The following is a 20,012-nucleotide window of genomic DNA, read 5'->3' as shown; positions in this document are numbered from 1 at the left end:
TTTTAAACTGTGATGTCCATTTAACAATAGTAGACATCTGGATTCTCAGATTACTTCTGGTTGACACACAGATGACGGCGAGTATAATATAGTACACACAAAGGGTAGACAAGTAATTTATGTTTATGCATACTTTCTTTGCCTTCTTGGCAATTTGATCAACATGAAAACACCTTATACATTCTACAAAAATGTCTAATATCAAGTAGTTTATAGATAGAAACTATAGCGAGCCATTCATCATTACTAAAACAATCTAAATGTGAAATATCTTTTTGACATACCTCTGTTTTTACAAGCACCAAATGAGACCCATTCTTTGGAAGGACCTCGAACACACTTGTGAGAACAGCACTGGTGTGTTGCATAAACCAGACAGTTGGGTCAAAGTTCTTGGACAGGTAGTATAAGTATACAATCTTACGGTATAGATCTCGCTACAACACACAAAAATATTGTCTAGATCTCGCTACAATACACAAAAATTTGGTACAGATCATGTACAGCACACAAAAATATGGTCTAGATCTCGCTTCAACACACAAAAATATGATATGATCTCCCTACAACACACAAAAAAATATAGATATGGCTACAACACACATACAAAAATCAGATTAGATCTCACTCCAACAAACAAACAAACTTGACAGTAGATCTCGCTACAATACACAAAAATTTGGTACAGATCATGTACAACACACAAAAATATGGTCTAGATCTCGCTTCAACACACAAAAATATGATATGATCTCCCTACAACACACAAAAAAATATAGATATGGCTACAACACACATACAAAAATCAGATTAGATCTCACTCCAACAAACAAACTTGACAGTAGATCTCGCTACAATACACAAAAAATATGATATAGATCTTACAACAACACACACAAAATTACTACATAGATCCAAACAATGGATATCAAAAATACTCCAAAACTCTCAAATCAACACTCATAAGTTGTAACGGTAAAACAAAGGCTTTTACCTCTGTGTGATGTGGACAAAGTTATCTCAACCCCAGGGTAATATTTCTAAATATGAGTAAACATCATCCTAAGCTTTGAAAATATTGCGATAAATCTGTCCACATTTTATGGAAGTGACAGTTTTCTCCCACACTTTCCCATCACTTTATATTGAAAGTTGTTGTTATGAATTGTAGACATCTCACTATCATAAATGACATCTGAAAAGGGCTGTAACTCATGTTATTCAATTGTACCCATGAGGAAAAAAATGTATCCGTCCCTAGCCAACATGGGATTATACCAGTAAAGAGTTAGAGAATAACTGAACTTTTCAGCTACTGAGTTCTACATCTCATTATCAACTATTAAAGACCCATGTTAAGATATTAAAAGCAGTATAATTGTGAATGTAAACTAAGGAACTGATCACTACTATTCCATACTTTAAACTTACTATTCCATATCGAAGACCAAATTCCTTAAGGAGACGTAATGAAGCTGATGACAATGGAGAGGTTGGTCCAGGGGCAGATAACTCTCCCTCAAGACGATATGGGGACTCATATCTAATAAATAAACAAAGAAAATGTCAATCAATACAGTTCAACAAACAAACTCAATGACAATATATATATAACATTGATGTTTCATTAATATTGGATTCAGAAAAGTTACTCATTTAGACTCTCCTTTGTAAATGTTACAGAACAGGGAAAACCGCATTTCTGCTGAGTGCCCAGTGAGGTCAATCTTCTGTCTCTGATATGAAAATCCAAAAAAAGGATGCTTCATCAGCTGAGTTCCAAAATCCATATCTGACATTAAGTACAAGCCAAATCAACCTGCTGCTTTAAATAATGAAGCTACACAAATGTTTTTTATTTTAAATACACTTTTTTTTTGTAAGATGATTAAACAAGTTTGTGGGAAGTAAAAGGTCTTATTTCATTCCATTTGGTAAGGAATCAGTTAAACCTGAGTTTAGGATACCTGATGAGTTTCTCCATCAGAAATCTGTAATCCTGGTGGATTGTTCGTAGGCTGTGGATGTGAGATGTAGAGGGTGGTGGATATGTGAGATGCCAGAACTTCTTCATCAGGTCTGCTATGTGGGCAAATTCTCTCCTCTGCCACTTATCGTAACCCTGGGTGTTCTGAAAAAATAAATGCCAGATGTGCAAATTTTCTCACTTTTTGTCCGGACTCAAAAGGATAGGAAAGATTTTTGTAACATTACTCACAGCCATGCACTGAGTTTACAATTACTTACCATGAATGTATCTGGGCTATAGAATGGATTGCTATTTTTTTCTAAGGCTGCCAATTGTCCAACTAATTCTTCTGCCAAAATCTGCCAACAAACAAAAGTTGTTTTATACTGTCATTGATATTTGTGTTTAGCACATATAACACATCTATAGTACATATGGGAGGTGCAACAGCTCAGTCAGTAGCATTGGTTTATGTAACCTCATGTGAAGATCCTGGGTACATGGCTTCATGCTCTCTACTCATGAGAATTGTGTTTCTTAGGATGCTGAAGAACGGATCAGTCAGGGCCAATATAGTTATATCCTTCGGCGTGACACTTTTCCCTCATTACACTGGATGGAATGTGATGGGCATCCCATATATTGTTCAGTACGGTAACCACCAGGTAGCTACAAGAAGGTGCTGCCTCAAGATGACCAATCAAACTATGCTATACATACATACAAACTGATTCTATTTACAGTGGTAACTTCATATTAATGGCCTTGTATCTGGAATTGTTATTCATATTGTTACATCTATAAAAATATCTGTTATTGCTGACCAACCTGTAAATTGTATGGAATGGATTTTGTTTTTGGTATTTCCATTCATGAATATCATAAAAATGAAAATAAACCAAAAAAAGGAAAAAAAGATGATATTTTTGACAGTTCCATAATCTTTGCAAAGAAAAAAAAAAAGATACGCCATCTTCAAACAAATGGTTAGTCTGGAAGTAATGTGAACTGTCTGGTATAACACCATCACAGATCAACATAACATGCTTCTAGTCTGACTCTATGATCAGATCAGTACTTAGATTTATTAGTAGTCTGCTATGGTCTCGAGTCACATGACTAAATCATCTTATGGATTGAGTCACATGACAAAGCAATCTTACAGACTCAAGTGAGTAGTCACATGATTGAACAACCTTATGAACTAGAGTCACATGACTTGGCCATCTGATGGACTATAGTCACAATACCAAGGAAACTTATGGACTCAGGTAAGTAGAGTCACAAGACTAAGCAGTCTGACAGATATGTGTGTCCATCACATACATCTCAGGTACAGATAGAATCACTGAAACAGTAAGCGCTCCATTCCACTATACAGATACAAATAATCAGCAGTATATATTTCTCCTTTATGTACCTTTTCTGCTTGTTTGTTGCCATAGTATTGAGCAATCTTCTGTTCATATTGGTGAAATTTCTCAGGAACCAGGCGAAAGGATCTCATCAGTAGCTCTCTTAGTGTCTCAGCTGGGACAACAGATGTATCATCTTGTTCGTCCACGCCACTGTCGTGTGGGGTTGGACTTCGTATCCTACCATGGTATGTAAATCTGGGGAACAAAATAAAAATGTGCTGAAGACCTCAGCAGCAAACAAAACATTCTTGGCACCTGTAGGATGAACTTGATTTTTATGTCTGCATTTACATGTACAAAGGTGTCTCATGTGGATGGCATCGTGATTATAGACTGAACATTTCCTGGTGCTTTTGTTGTTATCAAAAGAAGTGAAAACTTACTTTTTGTTAGTGTCCACAGGTGTGAAGACTGGGGAAGGAGAAAGAGCTGATGGAGGTTCAGGAGCTCCAAGGACTGGAAGGGAGGCACATACATAGGCAAACCGGAGCACTCTCAGCTCCTGTAGGTACAAACATATGTAAACAATACATAAAGGCAGACTGCAGCACTCTCAGCTGCTGTAGGTATCCCCTTCCCCTAAGGATTCTGATCAAATTTGGTCAAAATCCACTCCATCGTTTATGTCTGAAGGGACATACATAGTAAAAACAAACACTACTTCATTGTCGTGTAATAAGCCAATCTCTGACTTTAAGTAGAAAGTTATGTGTTGTCCCTTGTACATGTGCTTATTGCAAGTAAAATATGCTACATGATGAATAATATACTAAACTGAAAAATATTCTTAATATTCTTACAATTACAAAGTTCTTACAATGTCATCAAGGTCATTCACTCTGGTACTGTTGTCTGTGGTTATCTTCATCATAGCACCTGAAATAGTAGACAGTTAAAACACTTGTAACTTCTGTCACAATACTTGTATAGGTCAATTGTGGGTCAGAAACATTAAACATTGGCATTTCAAAGGAGAAATAGAAAAAACAAAACTCAAAATCAAAATAAATAAATAAATTAACTAATATTTGATTATATAATTAATACAGAGAAAACTTCTCAGTAAGACATAAATGAATTAACTAACTAATAATTGATTATATAATTAATACAGAGAAAACTACTCAGTCAGACATAAATTAATTAACTAACTAATAATTGATTATATAATTAATACAGAGAAAACTTCTCAGTAAGACATAAATGAATTAACTAACTAATAATTGATTATATAATTAATACAGAGAAAACTTCTCAGTAAGACATAAATGAATTAACTAACTAATAATTGATTATATAATTAATACAGAGAAAAATACTCAGTCAGACATAAATGAATTAACTAACTAATAATTGATTATATAATTAATACAGAGAAAACTTCTCAGTCAGACATAAATGAATTAACTAACTAATATTTGATTATATAATTAATACAGAGAAAACTTCTCAGTCAGACATAAATGAATTAACTAACTAATAATTGATTATATAATTAATACAGAGAAAACTTCTCAGTCAGACATAAATGAATTAACTAACTAATAATTGATTATATAATTAATACAGAGAAAACTTCTCAGTCAGACATAAATGAATTAACTAACTAATATTTGATTATATAATTAATACAGAGAAAACTTCTCAGTCAGACATAAATGAATTAACTAACTAATAATTGATTATATAATTAATACAGAGAAAACTTCTCAGTCAGACATAAATGAATTAACTAACTAATATTTGATTATATAATTAATACAGAGAAAACTTCTCAGTAAGACATAAATGAATTAACTAACTAATATTTGATTATATAATTAATACAGAGAAAACTTCTCAGTAAGACATAAATGAATTAACTAACTAATATTTTATTATATAATTAATACAGAGAAAACTTGTCTGTAAGATATAAATGCCACTACACCCATGATGTAAGCATTATTGAATGATAAATCTGCAGAACTGTCAAATTTGACTTTTGACCTTTTAACTTGACTAATGACCACCTTACTATGACTAAGTGTAGAACTCAATGTTATGATACTAACATACACATATACACCAAATCTGTTGAGAGGTTCACAAAGTATGACAATGACTCTGAACATGATGCTACAGGATGTGACCTCATGATAAGTGGAATAGACAGACATATGTAACGTCGTATGTCTTCTCATAAAATGGCAGGGGAAATAAAACCAAAACATTCTGTAAATCAAGACAGTTGCAAAATTTCATTCTCTCTGAATATCACCAATTAATTTTATCTTCTGTCTAACTTACAGACATTGTTCTCACTGTTATCACCAATCAATTGTATCTTCTGTCTAACTTACAGACATTGTTCTCAATGTTATCACCAATCAATTGTATCTTCTGTCTAACTTACAGACATTGTTCTCACTGTTATCGCCAATTAATTGTATCTTCTGTCTAACTTACAGACATTGTTCTCACTGTTATCACCAATTAATTGTATCTTCTGTCTAACTTACAGACATTGTTCTCACTGTTATCACCAATTAATTGTATCTTCTGTCTAACTTACAGACATTGTTCTCACTGTTATCACCAATTAATTTTATCTTCTGTCTAACTTACAGACATTGTTCTCACTGTTATCACCAATTAAATTTATCTTCTGTCTAACTTACAGACATTGTTCTCACTGTTATCACCAATTAAATTTATCTTCTGTCTAACTTACAGACATTGTTCTCACTGTTATCACCAATTAAATTTATCTTCTGTCTAACTTACAGACATTGTTCTCACTGTTATCACCAATTAAATTTATCTTCTGTCTAACTTACAGACATTGTTCTCACTGTTATCACCAATTAAATTTATCTTCTGTCTAACTTACAGACATTGTTCTCACTGTTATCACCAATTAAATTTATCTTCTGTCTAACTTACAGACATTGTTCTCACTGTTATCACCAATTAAATTTATCTTCTGTCTAACTTACAGACATTGTTCTCACTGTTATCACCAATTAAATTTATCTTCTGTCTAACTTACAGACATTGTTCTCACTGTTATCACCAATTAAATTTATCTTCTGTCTAACTTACAGACATTGTTCTCACTGTTATCACCAATTAAATTTATCTTCTGTCTAACTTACAGACATTGTTCTCACTGTTATCACCAATTAAATTTATCTTCTGTCTAACTTACAGACATTGTTCTCACTGTTATCACCAATTAAATTTATCTTCTGTCTAACTTACAGACATTGTTCTCACTGTTATCACCAATTAAATTTATCTTCTGTCTAACTTACAGACATTGTTCTCACTGTTATCACCAATTAAATTTATCTTCTGTCTAACTTACAGACATTGTTCTCACTGTTATCACCAATTAAATTTATCTTCTGTCTAACTTACAGACATTGTTCTCACTGTTATCACCAATTAAATTTATCTTCTGTCTAACTTACAGACATTGTTCTCACTGTTATCACCAATTAATTGTATCTTCTGTCTAACTTACAGACATTGTTCTCACTGTTATCACCAATCAATTTTATCTTCTGTCTAACTTACAGACATTGTTCTCACTGTTATCACCAATTAATTGTATCTTCTGTCTAACTTACAGACATTGTTCTCACTGTTATCACCAATTAATTGTATCTTCTGTCTAACTTACAGACATTGTTCTCAATGTTATCACCAATTAATTGTATCTTCTGTCTAACTTACAGACATTGTTCTCACTGTTATCACCAATTAATTGTATCTTCTGTCTAACTTACAGACATTGTTCTCACTGTTATCACCAATTAATTGTATCTTCTGTCTAACTTACAGACATTGTTCTCACTGTTATCACCTGTCTAATTAAGACATTGTTCTCATGTTATCACTTTGTATCTTCTGTCTAACTTACAGACATTGTTCTCACTGTTATCACCAATTAATTGTATCTTCTGTCTAACTTACAGACATTGTTCTCACTGTTATCACCAATTAATTGTATCTTCTGTCTAACTTACAGACATTGTTCTCACTGTTATCACCAATTAATTGTATCTTCTGTCTAACTTACAGACATTGTTCTCACTGTTATCACCAATTAATTGTATCTTCTGTCTAACTTACAGACATTGTTCTCACTGTTATCACCAATTAATTGTATCTTCTGTCTAACTTACAGACATTGTTCTCACTGTTATCACCAATAAATTGTTCTCAGACATTGTTCTCACTGTTATCACCAATTAATTGTATCTTCTGTCTAACTTACAGACATTGTTCTCACTGTTATCACCAATCAATTGTATCTTCTGTCTAACTTACAGACATTGTTCTCACTGTTATCGCCAATTAAATTTATCTTCTGTCTAACTTACAGACATTGTTCTCACTGTTATCACCAATTAATTGTATCTTCTGTCTAACTTACAGACATTGTTCTCACTGTTATCACCAATTAATTTCTGTCTATTACAGACATTGTTCTCACTGTTATCACCAACTTACAGACATTGTTCTCACTGTTATCACCAATTAATTGTATCTGTCTAACTTACAGACATTGTTCTCACTGTTATCACCAATTAAATTTATCTTCTGTCTAACTTACAGACATTGTTCTCACTGTTATCACCAATTAAATTTATCTTCTGTCTAACTTACAGACATTGTTCTCACTGTTATCACCAATTAATTGTATTTCTGTCTAACTTACAGACATTGTTCTCACTGTTATCACCAATTAATTGTATCTTCTGTCTAACTTACAGACATTGTTCTCACTGTTATCACCAATTAATTTTATCTTCTGTCTAACTTACAGACATTGTTCTCACTGTTATCACCAATTAATTTTATCTTCTGTCTAACTTACAGACATTGTTCTCACTGTTATCACCAATTAAATTTATCTTCTGTCTAACTTACAGACATTGTTCTCACTGTTATCACCAATTAAATTTATCTTCTGTCTAACTTACAGACATTGTTCTCACTGTTATCACCAATTAAATTTATCTTCTGTCTAACTTACAGACATTGTTCTCACTGTTATCACCAATTAAATTTATCTTCTGTCTAACTTACAGACATTGTTCTCACTGTTATCACCAATTAAATTTATCTTCTGTCTAACTTACAGACATTGTTCTCACTGTTATCACCAATTAAATTTATCTTCTGTCTAACTTACAGACATTGTTCTCACTGTTATCACCAATTAAATTTATCTTCTGTCTAACTTACAGACATTGTTCTCACTGTTATCACCAATTAAATTTATCTTCTGTCTAACTTACAGACATTGTTCTCACTGTTATCACCAATTAAATTTATCTTCTGTCTAACTTACAGACATTGTTCTCACTGTTATCACCAATTAAATTTATCTTCTGTCTAACTTACAGACATTGTTCTCACTGTTATCACCAATTAAATTTATCTTCTGTCTAACTTACAGACATTGTTCTCACTGTTATCACCAATTAAATTTATCTTCTGTCTAACTTACAGACATTGTTCTCACTGTTATCACCAATTAAATTTATCTTCTGTCTAACTTACAGACATTGTTCTCACTGTTATCACCAATTAAATTTATCTTCTGTCTAACTTACAGACATTGTTCTCACTGTTATCACCAATTAAATTTATCTTCTGTCTAACTTACAGACATTGTTCTCACTGTTATCACCAATTAATTGTATCTTCTGTCTAACTTACAGACATTGTTCTCACTGTTATCACCAATTAAATTTATCTTCTGTCTAACTTACAGACATTGTTCTCACTGTTATCACCAATTAATTGTATCTTGTTCTCACTGTTATCACCAATTAATTGTATCTTCTGTCTAACTTACAGACATTGTTCTCACTGTTATCACCAATTAATTGTATCTTCTGTCTAACTTACAGACATTGTTCTCACTGTTATCACCAATTAATTGTATCTTCTGTCTAACTTACAGACATTGTTCTCACTGTTATCACCAATTAATTGTATCTTCTGTCTAACTTACAGACATTGTTCTCACTGTTATCACCAATTAATTTATCTTCTGTCTAACTTACAGACATTGTTCTCACTGTTATCACCAATTAAATTTATCTTCTGTCTAACTTACAGACATTGTTCTCACTGTTATCACCAATTAAATTTATCTTCTGTCTAACTTACAGACATTGTTCTCACTGTTATCACCAATTAAATTTATCATTCTAACTTACAGACATTGTTATCACCAATTAAATTTATCTTCTGTCTAACTTACAGACATTGTTCTCACTGTTATCACCAATTAAATTTATCTTCTGTCTAACTTACAGACATTGTTCTCACTGTTATCACCAATTAAATTTATCTTCTGTCTAACTTACAGACATTGTTCTCACTGTTATCACCAATTAAATTTATCTTCTGTCTAACTTACAGACATTGTTCTCACTGTTATCACCAATTAAATTTATCTTCTGTCTAACTTACAGACATTGTTCTCACTGTTATCACCAATTAAATTTATCTTCTGTCTAACTTACAGACATTGTTCTCACTGTTATCACCAATTAAATTTATCTTCTGTCTAACTTACAGACATTGTTCTCACTGTTATCACCAATAAATTGTATCTTCTGTATAACTTACAGACATTGTTCTCTGTTATCACTGTTATCACCAATTAAATTTTATTTATCTTCTGTCTAACTTACAGACATTGTTCTCACTGTTATCACCAATTAAATTTATCTTCTGTCTAACTTACAGACATTGTTCTCACTGTTATCACCAATTAAATTTATCTTCTGTCTAACTTACAGACATTGTTCTCACTGTTATCACCAATTAAATTTATCTTCTGTCTAACTTACAGACATTGTTCTCACTGTTATCACCAATTAAATTTATCTTCTGTCTAACTTACAGACATTGTTCTCACTGTTATCACCAATTAAATTTATCTTCTGTCTAACTTACAGACATTGTTCTCACTGTTATCACCAATTAAATTTATCTTCTGTCTAACTTACAGACATTGTTCTCACTGTTATCACCAATTAAATTTATCTTCTGTCTAACTTACAGACATTGTTCTCACTGTTATCACCAATCAATTTTATCTTCTGTCTAACTTACAGACATTGTTCTCACTGTTATCACCAATTAATTGTATCTTCTGTCTAACTTACAGACATTGTTCTCACTGTTATCACCAATTAATTGTATCTTCTGTCTAACTTACAGACATTGTTCTCAATGTTATCACCTATCAATTGTATCTTCTGTCTAACTTACAGACATTGTTCTCACTGTTATCACCAATTAATTGTATCTTCTGTCTAACTTACAGACATTGTTCTCAATGTTATCACCAATTAAATTTATCTTAAATTTATCTTCTGTCTAACTTACAGACATTGTTCTCACTGTTATCACCAATTAAATTTATCTTCTGTCTAACTTACAGACATTGTTCTCACTGTTATCACCAATTAATTGTATCTTCTGTCTAACTTACAGACATTGTTCTCACTGTTATCACCAATTAATTGTATCTTCTGTCTAACTTACAGACATTGTTCTCACTGTTATCACCAATTAATTGTATCTTCTGTCTAACTTACAGACATTGTTCTCACTGTTATCACCAATTAAATTTATCTTCTGTCTAACTTACAGACATTGTTCTCACTGTTATCACCAATTAAATTTATCTTCTGTCTAATTAAATTTATCTTCTGTCTAACTTACAGACATTGTTCTCAATGTTATCACCAATCAATTGTATCTTCTGTCTAACTTACAGACATTGTTCTCACTGTTATCACCAATTAAATTTATCTTCTGTCTAACTTACAGACATTGTTCTCACTGTTATCACCAATTAATTGTATCTTCTGTCTAACTTACAGACATTGTTCTCAATGTTATCACCTATCAATTGTATCTTCTGTCTAACTTACAGACATTGTTCTCAATGTTATCACCAATCAATTGTATCTTCTGTCTAACTTACAGACATTGTTCTCAATGTTATCACCAATCAATTGTATCTTCTGTCTAACTTACAGACATTGTTCTCACTGTTATCACCAATTAATTGTATCTTCTGTCTAACTTACAGACATTGTTCTCAATGTTATCACCAATCAATTGTATCTTCTGTCTAACTTACAGACATTGTTCTCAATGTTATCACCAATCAATTGTATCTTCTGTCTAACTTACAGACATTGTTCTCAATGTTATCACCAATCAATTGTATCTTCTGTCTAACTTACAGACATTGTTCTCAATGTTATCACCAATCAATTGTATCTTCTGTCTAACTTACAAACATACAAATGTACCTGTTGTTATGTTTACAGATTTTACATTCTATCTAACTTACAGTGAACCAAATATTATTCTGATCTAGTAAAACTATAATGCAGTTTCAAATTAAAACAATTGTCTGCATTACTTTGTAAATTAAAAGCCATTTTTTTTTTAATTTGAAAACATTTAGTTACGCTATGACAATTCTGGATTATCTCCCTTCCTTTGTCTGCAGGCAATTTACCTTCTTCTATTCCGGAATCCCTGCCATCATTGCGGACCTGTAACAGAACACTGACTTACACACTTCTATGGGTAATTGAGATACATATCCATATACATGTAGTTGTGTAATCAATATATTTTGAATTATTTAAATTTTCGAAAAATACATGTAAATAATTTCATTTAAGTTCTTACACCAATCATATTTTCAGATACATTTAAAGATTATCTTTTCAAGTTTATTAAATAAAGTATCAGACTTGATATAATGAAAATAAAGTTACTAAGTTGGTCCTGTAAAAAGTTGATAAAACAATGTAGGTATGTGTATGGTTACCAGTATATTAGATTTATATACATATATACACACACACAACAATTTCAGATGGATTATCACATATATGGTATTTACAATGTAAGTAAGTGTGTGTATTATTACCAGCACATGATATTCCTGTATAACAAACAATTTGTATTATCATCTGTATGATATTTACAACAAATAAAAAGCACATTACCAGTCTGACTTGGTTAAACTTGGTTTTAAAGCCAGTCAAAGAAAGGCAGCATTTCCTTTGTCTGTAAGAAAGTTAAATCTTATGAATAAACAACATTGCTAGTTTTAATGTATATCTGCATTAAAAGTCTATTACAATAAAGTAGAAATTATACATATAACAGTAAATATCTCAAAACCATGTACATCACTCTTGTTAGCTAGACAGGGTGGGAGTATAGGGTATGAATACTGGATAAAACCCTGGACAAACCTTACATGGTCAGACAGGTGGGAAACCCTGCCAAACCTAACATGGTCAGACAGGTGAAAAACCCTGCCAAACCTTACATGGTCAGACAGGTGGAAAACATGCCAAACCTTACATGGTCAGACAGGTGGGAAACCGTGGACAAACCTTACATGGTCAGACAGGTGGAAAACCTGCCAAACCTTACATGGTCAGACAGGTGAAAACCCTGGACAAACCTAACATGGTCAGACAGGTGAAAAACCCTGCCAAACCTTACATGGTCAGACAGGTGAAAAACCCTGCCAAACCTTACATGGTTAGACAGATGAATTCTCCTACAACAATAAAATACTGACCCCCGCATAAGCCAGGTCTCTATCCATCATCAAATAATCACATATTACTATACATATTAAAACCAGTGAAATTCCATTGATCAAGAGTCTGTATAGCGGTATAGATATAAAACTCCACAGCAACAATCCTTAAGGAGAGTTGAAATCCAGATTTGTGTAGAAATGTAAGATCTTTAGATAGCACTGAATCCAAGACTAAAAAATGTCCCAAGGTCTAGAGTCTGTTCAGAGTTTCAAACTTCTTGATTCCAAATTTTTGCTCAACACAAAAATTTTTGATTTGGCCAAAAATACAGCTTGGTCAAAACATCAAAAGTTGAAAGTTCATGTGTGTATCACAGCCAGGTGTTTTCTACACACAATATCAAATCAAGATTTCAAAGAACAACATACATCATTTGTTGTATTACAAAACTTCTCAAAACAGCATCATGCTGCACACATGAATTTATTTCAATATTTTCCCATCAACTCCTAACCATAACTTAACATATACTTACTCCAGATCACCAAAGTATCTGTGGATAGTCTTGACTGTTTTTCCATGTCTGTAAGACAACATACTATGTCTGAATAAGGTGATTCTGGCTAAAATACATGATGGTTATTTCCCTTGGACCAGTACAAAATTTAACAGTTAACAATAGTTCTTGAATTATCTGAAGTAGTGATTCCATATCTTTTCTAATGTTCTTTTCGTTGTGTTTCGAACCTTAAAACATACTTGATTTATCACACATTAATATACATCTCCTATACCCCTCCCCCTGCTCTCCACCCAGATGACTCACACTGTTTTGATGATTCAGAACAGGTACTGAACTCATTAAAGAAAGAATTGATTTTGACTCACCTGAGAAGACGACTGCCTTTATCAAGTGAGTGGATGCTGAGCTCATTACTGTCAGTCAGATCAAGGCGTGTCCATAGTCGTTCTTCACTCTCGGCTATCAGTTGTAACACAGGGCTGGGTTTCAGCAGCTGAGGGGCAGAGGTCCTCGGTTTAGCCATGGTGACACAGCTGAACCTATCTCATCTGGAACAACATCACAAATAAAGCCTGTGTTTTCTTCACAGTGATTTCTTTTGTTGAATAATATATCTGTAGACTGAATAATGTCATTCTCTGGTATAGAAATTTCATATTCTTATTTTTATAAAGCATTGAAAATTATTTCAGCTTTTTTGTTTTATCTGTATTAAAACTATAGCAAGATGAAATGAAAACTTTTTGTCACCTTTTTTATAAATATTAGGTTGATCATAAGATACTGTTCATCTATAACTCAAATATATTTCCCATGTATTCATGAAAAACATCTTGTCTGATAGTGAATCTTAAATGTTTTAATATTTCACTCTATGCAGCTTTATTAGTTGTGTCACATCACATACATGTGACATCATGATGTAAGACTTGGCAACTGAAACAATAGCCAACCAGACTTTAACACACATTATCTGTAATATATGTAAAGATACAGTAGTAACGAGACTGCTTTACACTTACTAGGTACATATATGTATGTAATAAATATGTACCTATAGACTGAGAATTACATAGTAAAACAACCTCAAACTTCACCCTGTGGTTTTCTACCTGGTAGCACAGCAGTAGGATGAATAATGACTGGGCACTTTTTCCACTCAGCAGATGATCTGATGAGAATATCTACACTAATACAACGTTCTAGTATATAGGCTAGCTACCTCTGTACACACAACTAATCTGAAATGAATATTAGTACCAAACTGCTATCACAATCATAATTTATCTATTGCAACATTTGATGACTTTATCAAAATGTGTTAGTGTTCGTGTGTATATATTTACAAATGAAATAAAAGCTTATTATGTTTACCTACATATACACACACATATACAATTTACCATAATTATCCAGCATCAGCACCATGCCAGGGTAAAACAACCAACCCCTAGGTGTAATAAGGGTCGTCCCTAGTCTATATTACAGACTGTGTATTCACTCTCTGGCCAAACTTTGCAGACAAGGAGCATATACCTACCAAACTGTTGAATATATCAGACAATTTGATGGTACATTGTTCAGAAGTTTATCTTACCTTGTTGATGTGATGTGCAGAGATCTCTAGGTACCATAGTAAAATCCCACATGAATCCTTTATAAAATTCATAACGATATGACTTGTTTGATCATAATCTGTGATGGTCGAAAGACTCAAGTTTGGCTCATCAAACTTCTAGATATGGATATTTTGAAACATTAGATGATTATTCTAATTTTTCAGCTCCAAACACAATACTCCTCCTTGTATATCTCAGTAAAGTGTCATGCTATACAGATAAAAAAACCTATGGACCCACATTACTTATTCACTGATATATCTGTCTATATAAATGGTAACAAGTCAAGGTTAACTGTTGTTATCTTGATGAATAAACAAGTACATTTGTACTGATATCAAAAATAAAACACTATATTTCCAAATGAGCGACAATGAAATAGAATTGAGTCGTAGTGTTTTCTACTTTTTTGGAGGGAGGATTTTCCCCTTATAGAGGTATAGTATACAACAATCAATGCAAGATATTTGTTTTTAATGGTCAATTTCTTCAGATTTTGTTTTTCATTGTACCCTTGCAATGAATTGTCAAAATATACAGCAATTTGCCCCAATACATGAGTATAAAACTCCTGTTTTGCACTACAACTTTCTTTATGTTGAATTGTCAGGACCCTGGAATTTTTAGTGTGATAGGCTGATTAGAGTATAAATAAGTACCAGCAGATAGAGAACACAACAGGATTTTAACATCACAGACCTTGACATACTTAAACTTATTTTAGAAACCCAGCCAATTAGAAGTTTGTTTAGTAAATTTACCCGTTGGCAAACACATGTGTATCTGCATATTTTTTATTCTTGATTTATTTGGGTTTTTTTATTGTTATAATAATTATGTTCAGTAGTATTGTAAACTTTCTATGACAAACAACTTCTATAACAAGTGATAAAATATCTATTGTCATTACATATATGTTAGCACATGCATGTTTACATTTTGCTGAAGGATTTCTGATACAGGTAATATGGCTGCCCATGGTAGCAGTCCAGAACACTTTGACAGAATCACATGATATGACAACAAGAAAGTGTGGAATGAATTTATGAACCTATCACTATACCTATTTCCCCATTTCATCCCCAAAATTTTTACATCATCATATTTCGACTACAATCCCCAGGTTATTAAAAGCAATGGATAGCTGAAGATCAAATAGGCAACCAACCAAATCTTTGAGCCTGCATTTATGGTTGGTTTTCCAGGGACATAACAGATGAGATAGGGGACTGCCTAAATATTTTTAAAATGCTACAGCAAATAAATTTGAATTAATAAGCCTTGCTTTGTTTAAATACTACTTTTTCCTGAAAGTACATAAGCTTAATAATTTTCAAATTAAACATGCTACCTTTTTGATAAATGATTGATATGTTGAAGTCATTTATTTTTCAGTAAGAACTAAAATATTACATATTCTACATATACATACCACTTTCAGCCCGAAATATGAAGAAAATTGCTTCTAAATCAGGGGCATTAGAAAGCTGAGTAATTTTCGTTTGACATATATACTTTTTATATTTCTTTATGATTAAAGTCATTTCAATTTATTCATATTATTTTTTGTAAAATTAGCTTTGCTTCTCACTGGCCCACAAAATAATTCTAAACTGGCAAGACATTGGTAAATCAATGCTAACAACAGACTGGAAGTGAATGGGGCACCTGTACATAACACCTGTGAGGAGACCGGGATTCAATGACTTCACAGCTTAGTGAACAAACACAAATGTAACACTAAATAAGTCTCCACTGGGTCTTGCTTCCAGTCCTTTCATTATGTATGTTTCTAGTTTTAGTATAACAGAAAACCACATGTAGTCCAAAGGGTGCTTTCTACCTTTTTAGAGCGCAACCAGCACAAAAGTAAAATCGTGGATTGATAGTAAGAACCTTTCGGAAAAGGAAGGTTACTGCAAAATCTCTTAATGCGAGACTTGTCTTATGTAATTTTCAGGAGATCCACGATCAAAGGGTTTTAGTTCCTGTACTTCGAGCATCAAAATGAAGCTGAAGAAAGTTTTATTCCAGATGTTAACCTTACTCCTGCATTCAAGTACATATGATTCAAGTAATTAGTGGGTTTTACCCAAGTCTAGTCACTCACTCAGTCATATGTACCGACACATGTTCAACACTATAAAATAAATCGGTAGAAGACAAGAAGTAAACGTATGGCATACAAATACTGTAACAAAGATTTGTTTATATATACACTGAACTGTATTGTTTCAAGTCGGTTTCGATAAGTATATCCTGAAATATAGCACAAAAAATACCATATGTCTCTTATCATATATTTCGTGGGAAGCAGGATAAAGAATCCTATCTCGATAACATTGTCACGTCTTACATCTGTATGTATAATCCTTCCCATTGCTACAAACTCGTAAACTCCCGGTTTGACAGGAAACCATCGATGTGTCGCCATTTTGTTCAAACCAACAGTCACATGATGTAGTAAAAATATTTACTAATAAAAGTATCGAGATTATTTTCACTGTTAGAGTAATATATGTTATTTCTATAGGTAAATAGTGTATTTGAGGTATTCAAAATATACATTTAACGATACAGTATATTTCTCTGCGTTTGAAAATTGGTAGGTCAATATAAAAGTAGACACGAGATAACAATAATGTGTACGAAACGAAACAAGCTGCAGTGAATATATCATCATCGATATCAGTTATACGCCCCTTTGTAATGCATTCCATTTGTTAATTTTTTTTTTCGTGGTGGCATTTTTCACTAGGTTACTATGACCATCATCACTCAGCAATGCCACTGGTATATCACAGTAGATGGGATTTTTTTCACATTTTAGTAATGGCTGTTTTAGTTTTCCTTCCATTATTGGTTGTCAGATATTTATATTCTTTATACATTTCTGGTATTTCAATCATTAACCAATCATTTTTATAATTCTTTATTTGCATACATTCTGTCCATGTCAACAATTTGTCACGTTGGCATATATGTATATTGGACACATGATATGTGATCTACCTGTGGTGGTGTATTTCCTACTGTAAATATTGTACATTTTACTGTTGGTCACCTGTTAAAAGAGTTTCTTAGTGACCTGAAATAATTTTAACCATGCAACCAAGTCACAATATAACGGTTTACAATTTACCATTTCACCATCATTTACATATCTGTTTGTTTTTTAAGTTTCAGTAGACGGTGCTATAATTCAGGTTTAAAAGTATATTGAACTCTAATCGGTAAGCCATGCTTAATCGTTTACTCTCCGCAGATTGACAAGATAATACTGCTAGTGTGTTAATCTACCCGAGTCTTCAGATACAAGGGACAATAGATACCAAGGGAAATAGCTACCGGAGAGAATACACCGTAACACAAACAACCTAGTGGTCAAGTTCTCTACATTTATAAGCTGCACATAACCGATCAAATATATTCCAAAGGACAAATATAACGTATCTACGCGTATTCTCTGTGTATATGTATATCGTTTTATAGATTTAAAATCACTCGGCAATAATCGTAGTGTCAGGTTTGAATACGAATTGAAGAGAAACGAGTAACGAGTGTTAGTTCTTATAGATATCAAATAAGATTGACACATTTCTAGGAGCCGATATCAATTAATTATTAATGTATGGTGTTAATTACAACACCAAATTACAAGAGAACTTCTGTGTTTGATTCCATAACAAATAAACAGAAAACTAACGAAATAATCTGATCAATTTATTATACACATATAAGTAGCCTCGCAAATATTGGAATTTCTTTTATGAGTGTTACATTTTTTTCAGTTTTTTTAAATGTATTTTAAAACATTCTATCAGAAAATACTTCTGGTAAGTACTGCTTATACAAAATCTGTTAAGAAGTGTACTCTTTGTTGTAAAGTGTATAAATAGTATCAATATAGATTACGCCGGATACGTCGGTTTTATCTACCCAAGTCAATAAGAGTGATTAATATAAGTTGGAAAAACTTGCTTCGTAATTAAAGTCTGTTATCAAATACTGTCCCTAGAATACAATAATTGTTCAGTGATGTTGTCGTCAGACACGTTACGATGATGGACTTGTTCAGTGATGTTGTCCTCAGACACGTTACGATGATGGACTTGTTCAGTGATGTTGTCCTCAGACACGTTACGATGATGGACTTGTTCAGTGATGTTGTCCTCAGACACGTTACGATGATGGACTTGTTCAGTGATGTTGTACTCAGACACGTTACGATGATGGACTTGTTCAGTGATGTTGTCCTCAGACACGTTACGATGATGGACTTGTTCAGTGATGTTGTCCTCAGACACGTTACGATGATGGACTTGTTCAGTGATGTTGTACTCAGACACGTTACGATGATGGACTTGTTCAGTGATGTTGTCCTCAGACACGTTACGATGATGGACTTGTTCAGTGATGTTGTCCTCAGACACGTTACGATGATGGACTTGTTCAGTGATGTTGTCCTCAGACACGTTACGATGATGGACTTGTTCAGTGATGTTGTCCTCAGACACGTTACGATGATGGACTTGTTCAGTGATGTTGTCCTCAGACACGTTACGATGATGGACTTGTTCAGTGATGTTGTCCTCAGACACGTTACGATGACGGACTGGTTCAGTGATACGTGATAATACACACTGATGAAATGGTTGGGTGATACGTGATAATACACACTGATGAAATGGTTGGGTGGTTGTTTTCCCCACAAGACGTGATAATATACACTGATTGAGTGATTGTTTTTCCTCTCACGACGTGATATCTTACATTGTATTCTGTATGGAGTGAAACATCGTGGTATATAGGTAGCCTGTATTAATAATTGTTTACAAATAACAAGTAGAAATTCCGCGTTTTTAAAATATGTATTAGAGA

General features: G+C 32.9%; 1 protein-coding gene across 1 annotated transcript in view; it reads right to left on the bottom strand.

Moving 5' to 3' along the window:
• Nucleotides 1-14,035, bottom strand: part of LOC132546822 (uncharacterized) — a 38,815-nt gene extending 24,780 nt beyond the window's left edge. Inside the window, exons 1-11 of the mRNA XM_060210541.1 lie at nt 13,878-14,035; nt 13,525-13,572; nt 12,438-12,498; nt 11,939-11,975; nt 4,205-4,263; nt 3,771-3,889; nt 3,390-3,582; nt 2,248-2,328; nt 1,968-2,131; nt 1,432-1,543; nt 285-437 (exon numbers count right to left, since the gene is read on the bottom strand). Coding sequence (XP_060066524.1) covers nt 285-437; nt 1,432-1,543; nt 1,968-2,131; nt 2,248-2,328; nt 3,390-3,582; nt 3,771-3,889; nt 4,205-4,263; nt 11,939-11,975; nt 12,438-12,498; nt 13,525-13,572; nt 13,878-14,035 — 1,185 coding nt within the window. The remainder of the gene's footprint in view (nt 1-284; nt 438-1,431; nt 1,544-1,967; nt 2,132-2,247; nt 2,329-3,389; nt 3,583-3,770; nt 3,890-4,204; nt 4,264-11,938; nt 11,976-12,437; nt 12,499-13,524; nt 13,573-13,877) is intronic.
• Nucleotides 14,036-20,012: the final 5,977 nt, after the last annotated feature.

Source organism: Ylistrum balloti, unplaced genomic scaffold, assembly GCF_031769215.1.
Source record: "Ylistrum balloti isolate Yb309-2 unplaced genomic scaffold, AGI_CSIRO_Ybal_v1 Utg369608, whole genome shotgun sequence".
NCBI lineage: Eukaryota > Metazoa > Mollusca > Bivalvia > Pectinida > Pectinidae > Ylistrum > Ylistrum balloti.
The sequence above is the reverse complement of the archived record's forward strand: the minus strand, read 5'-3'. Positions and strand labels throughout refer to the sequence as shown.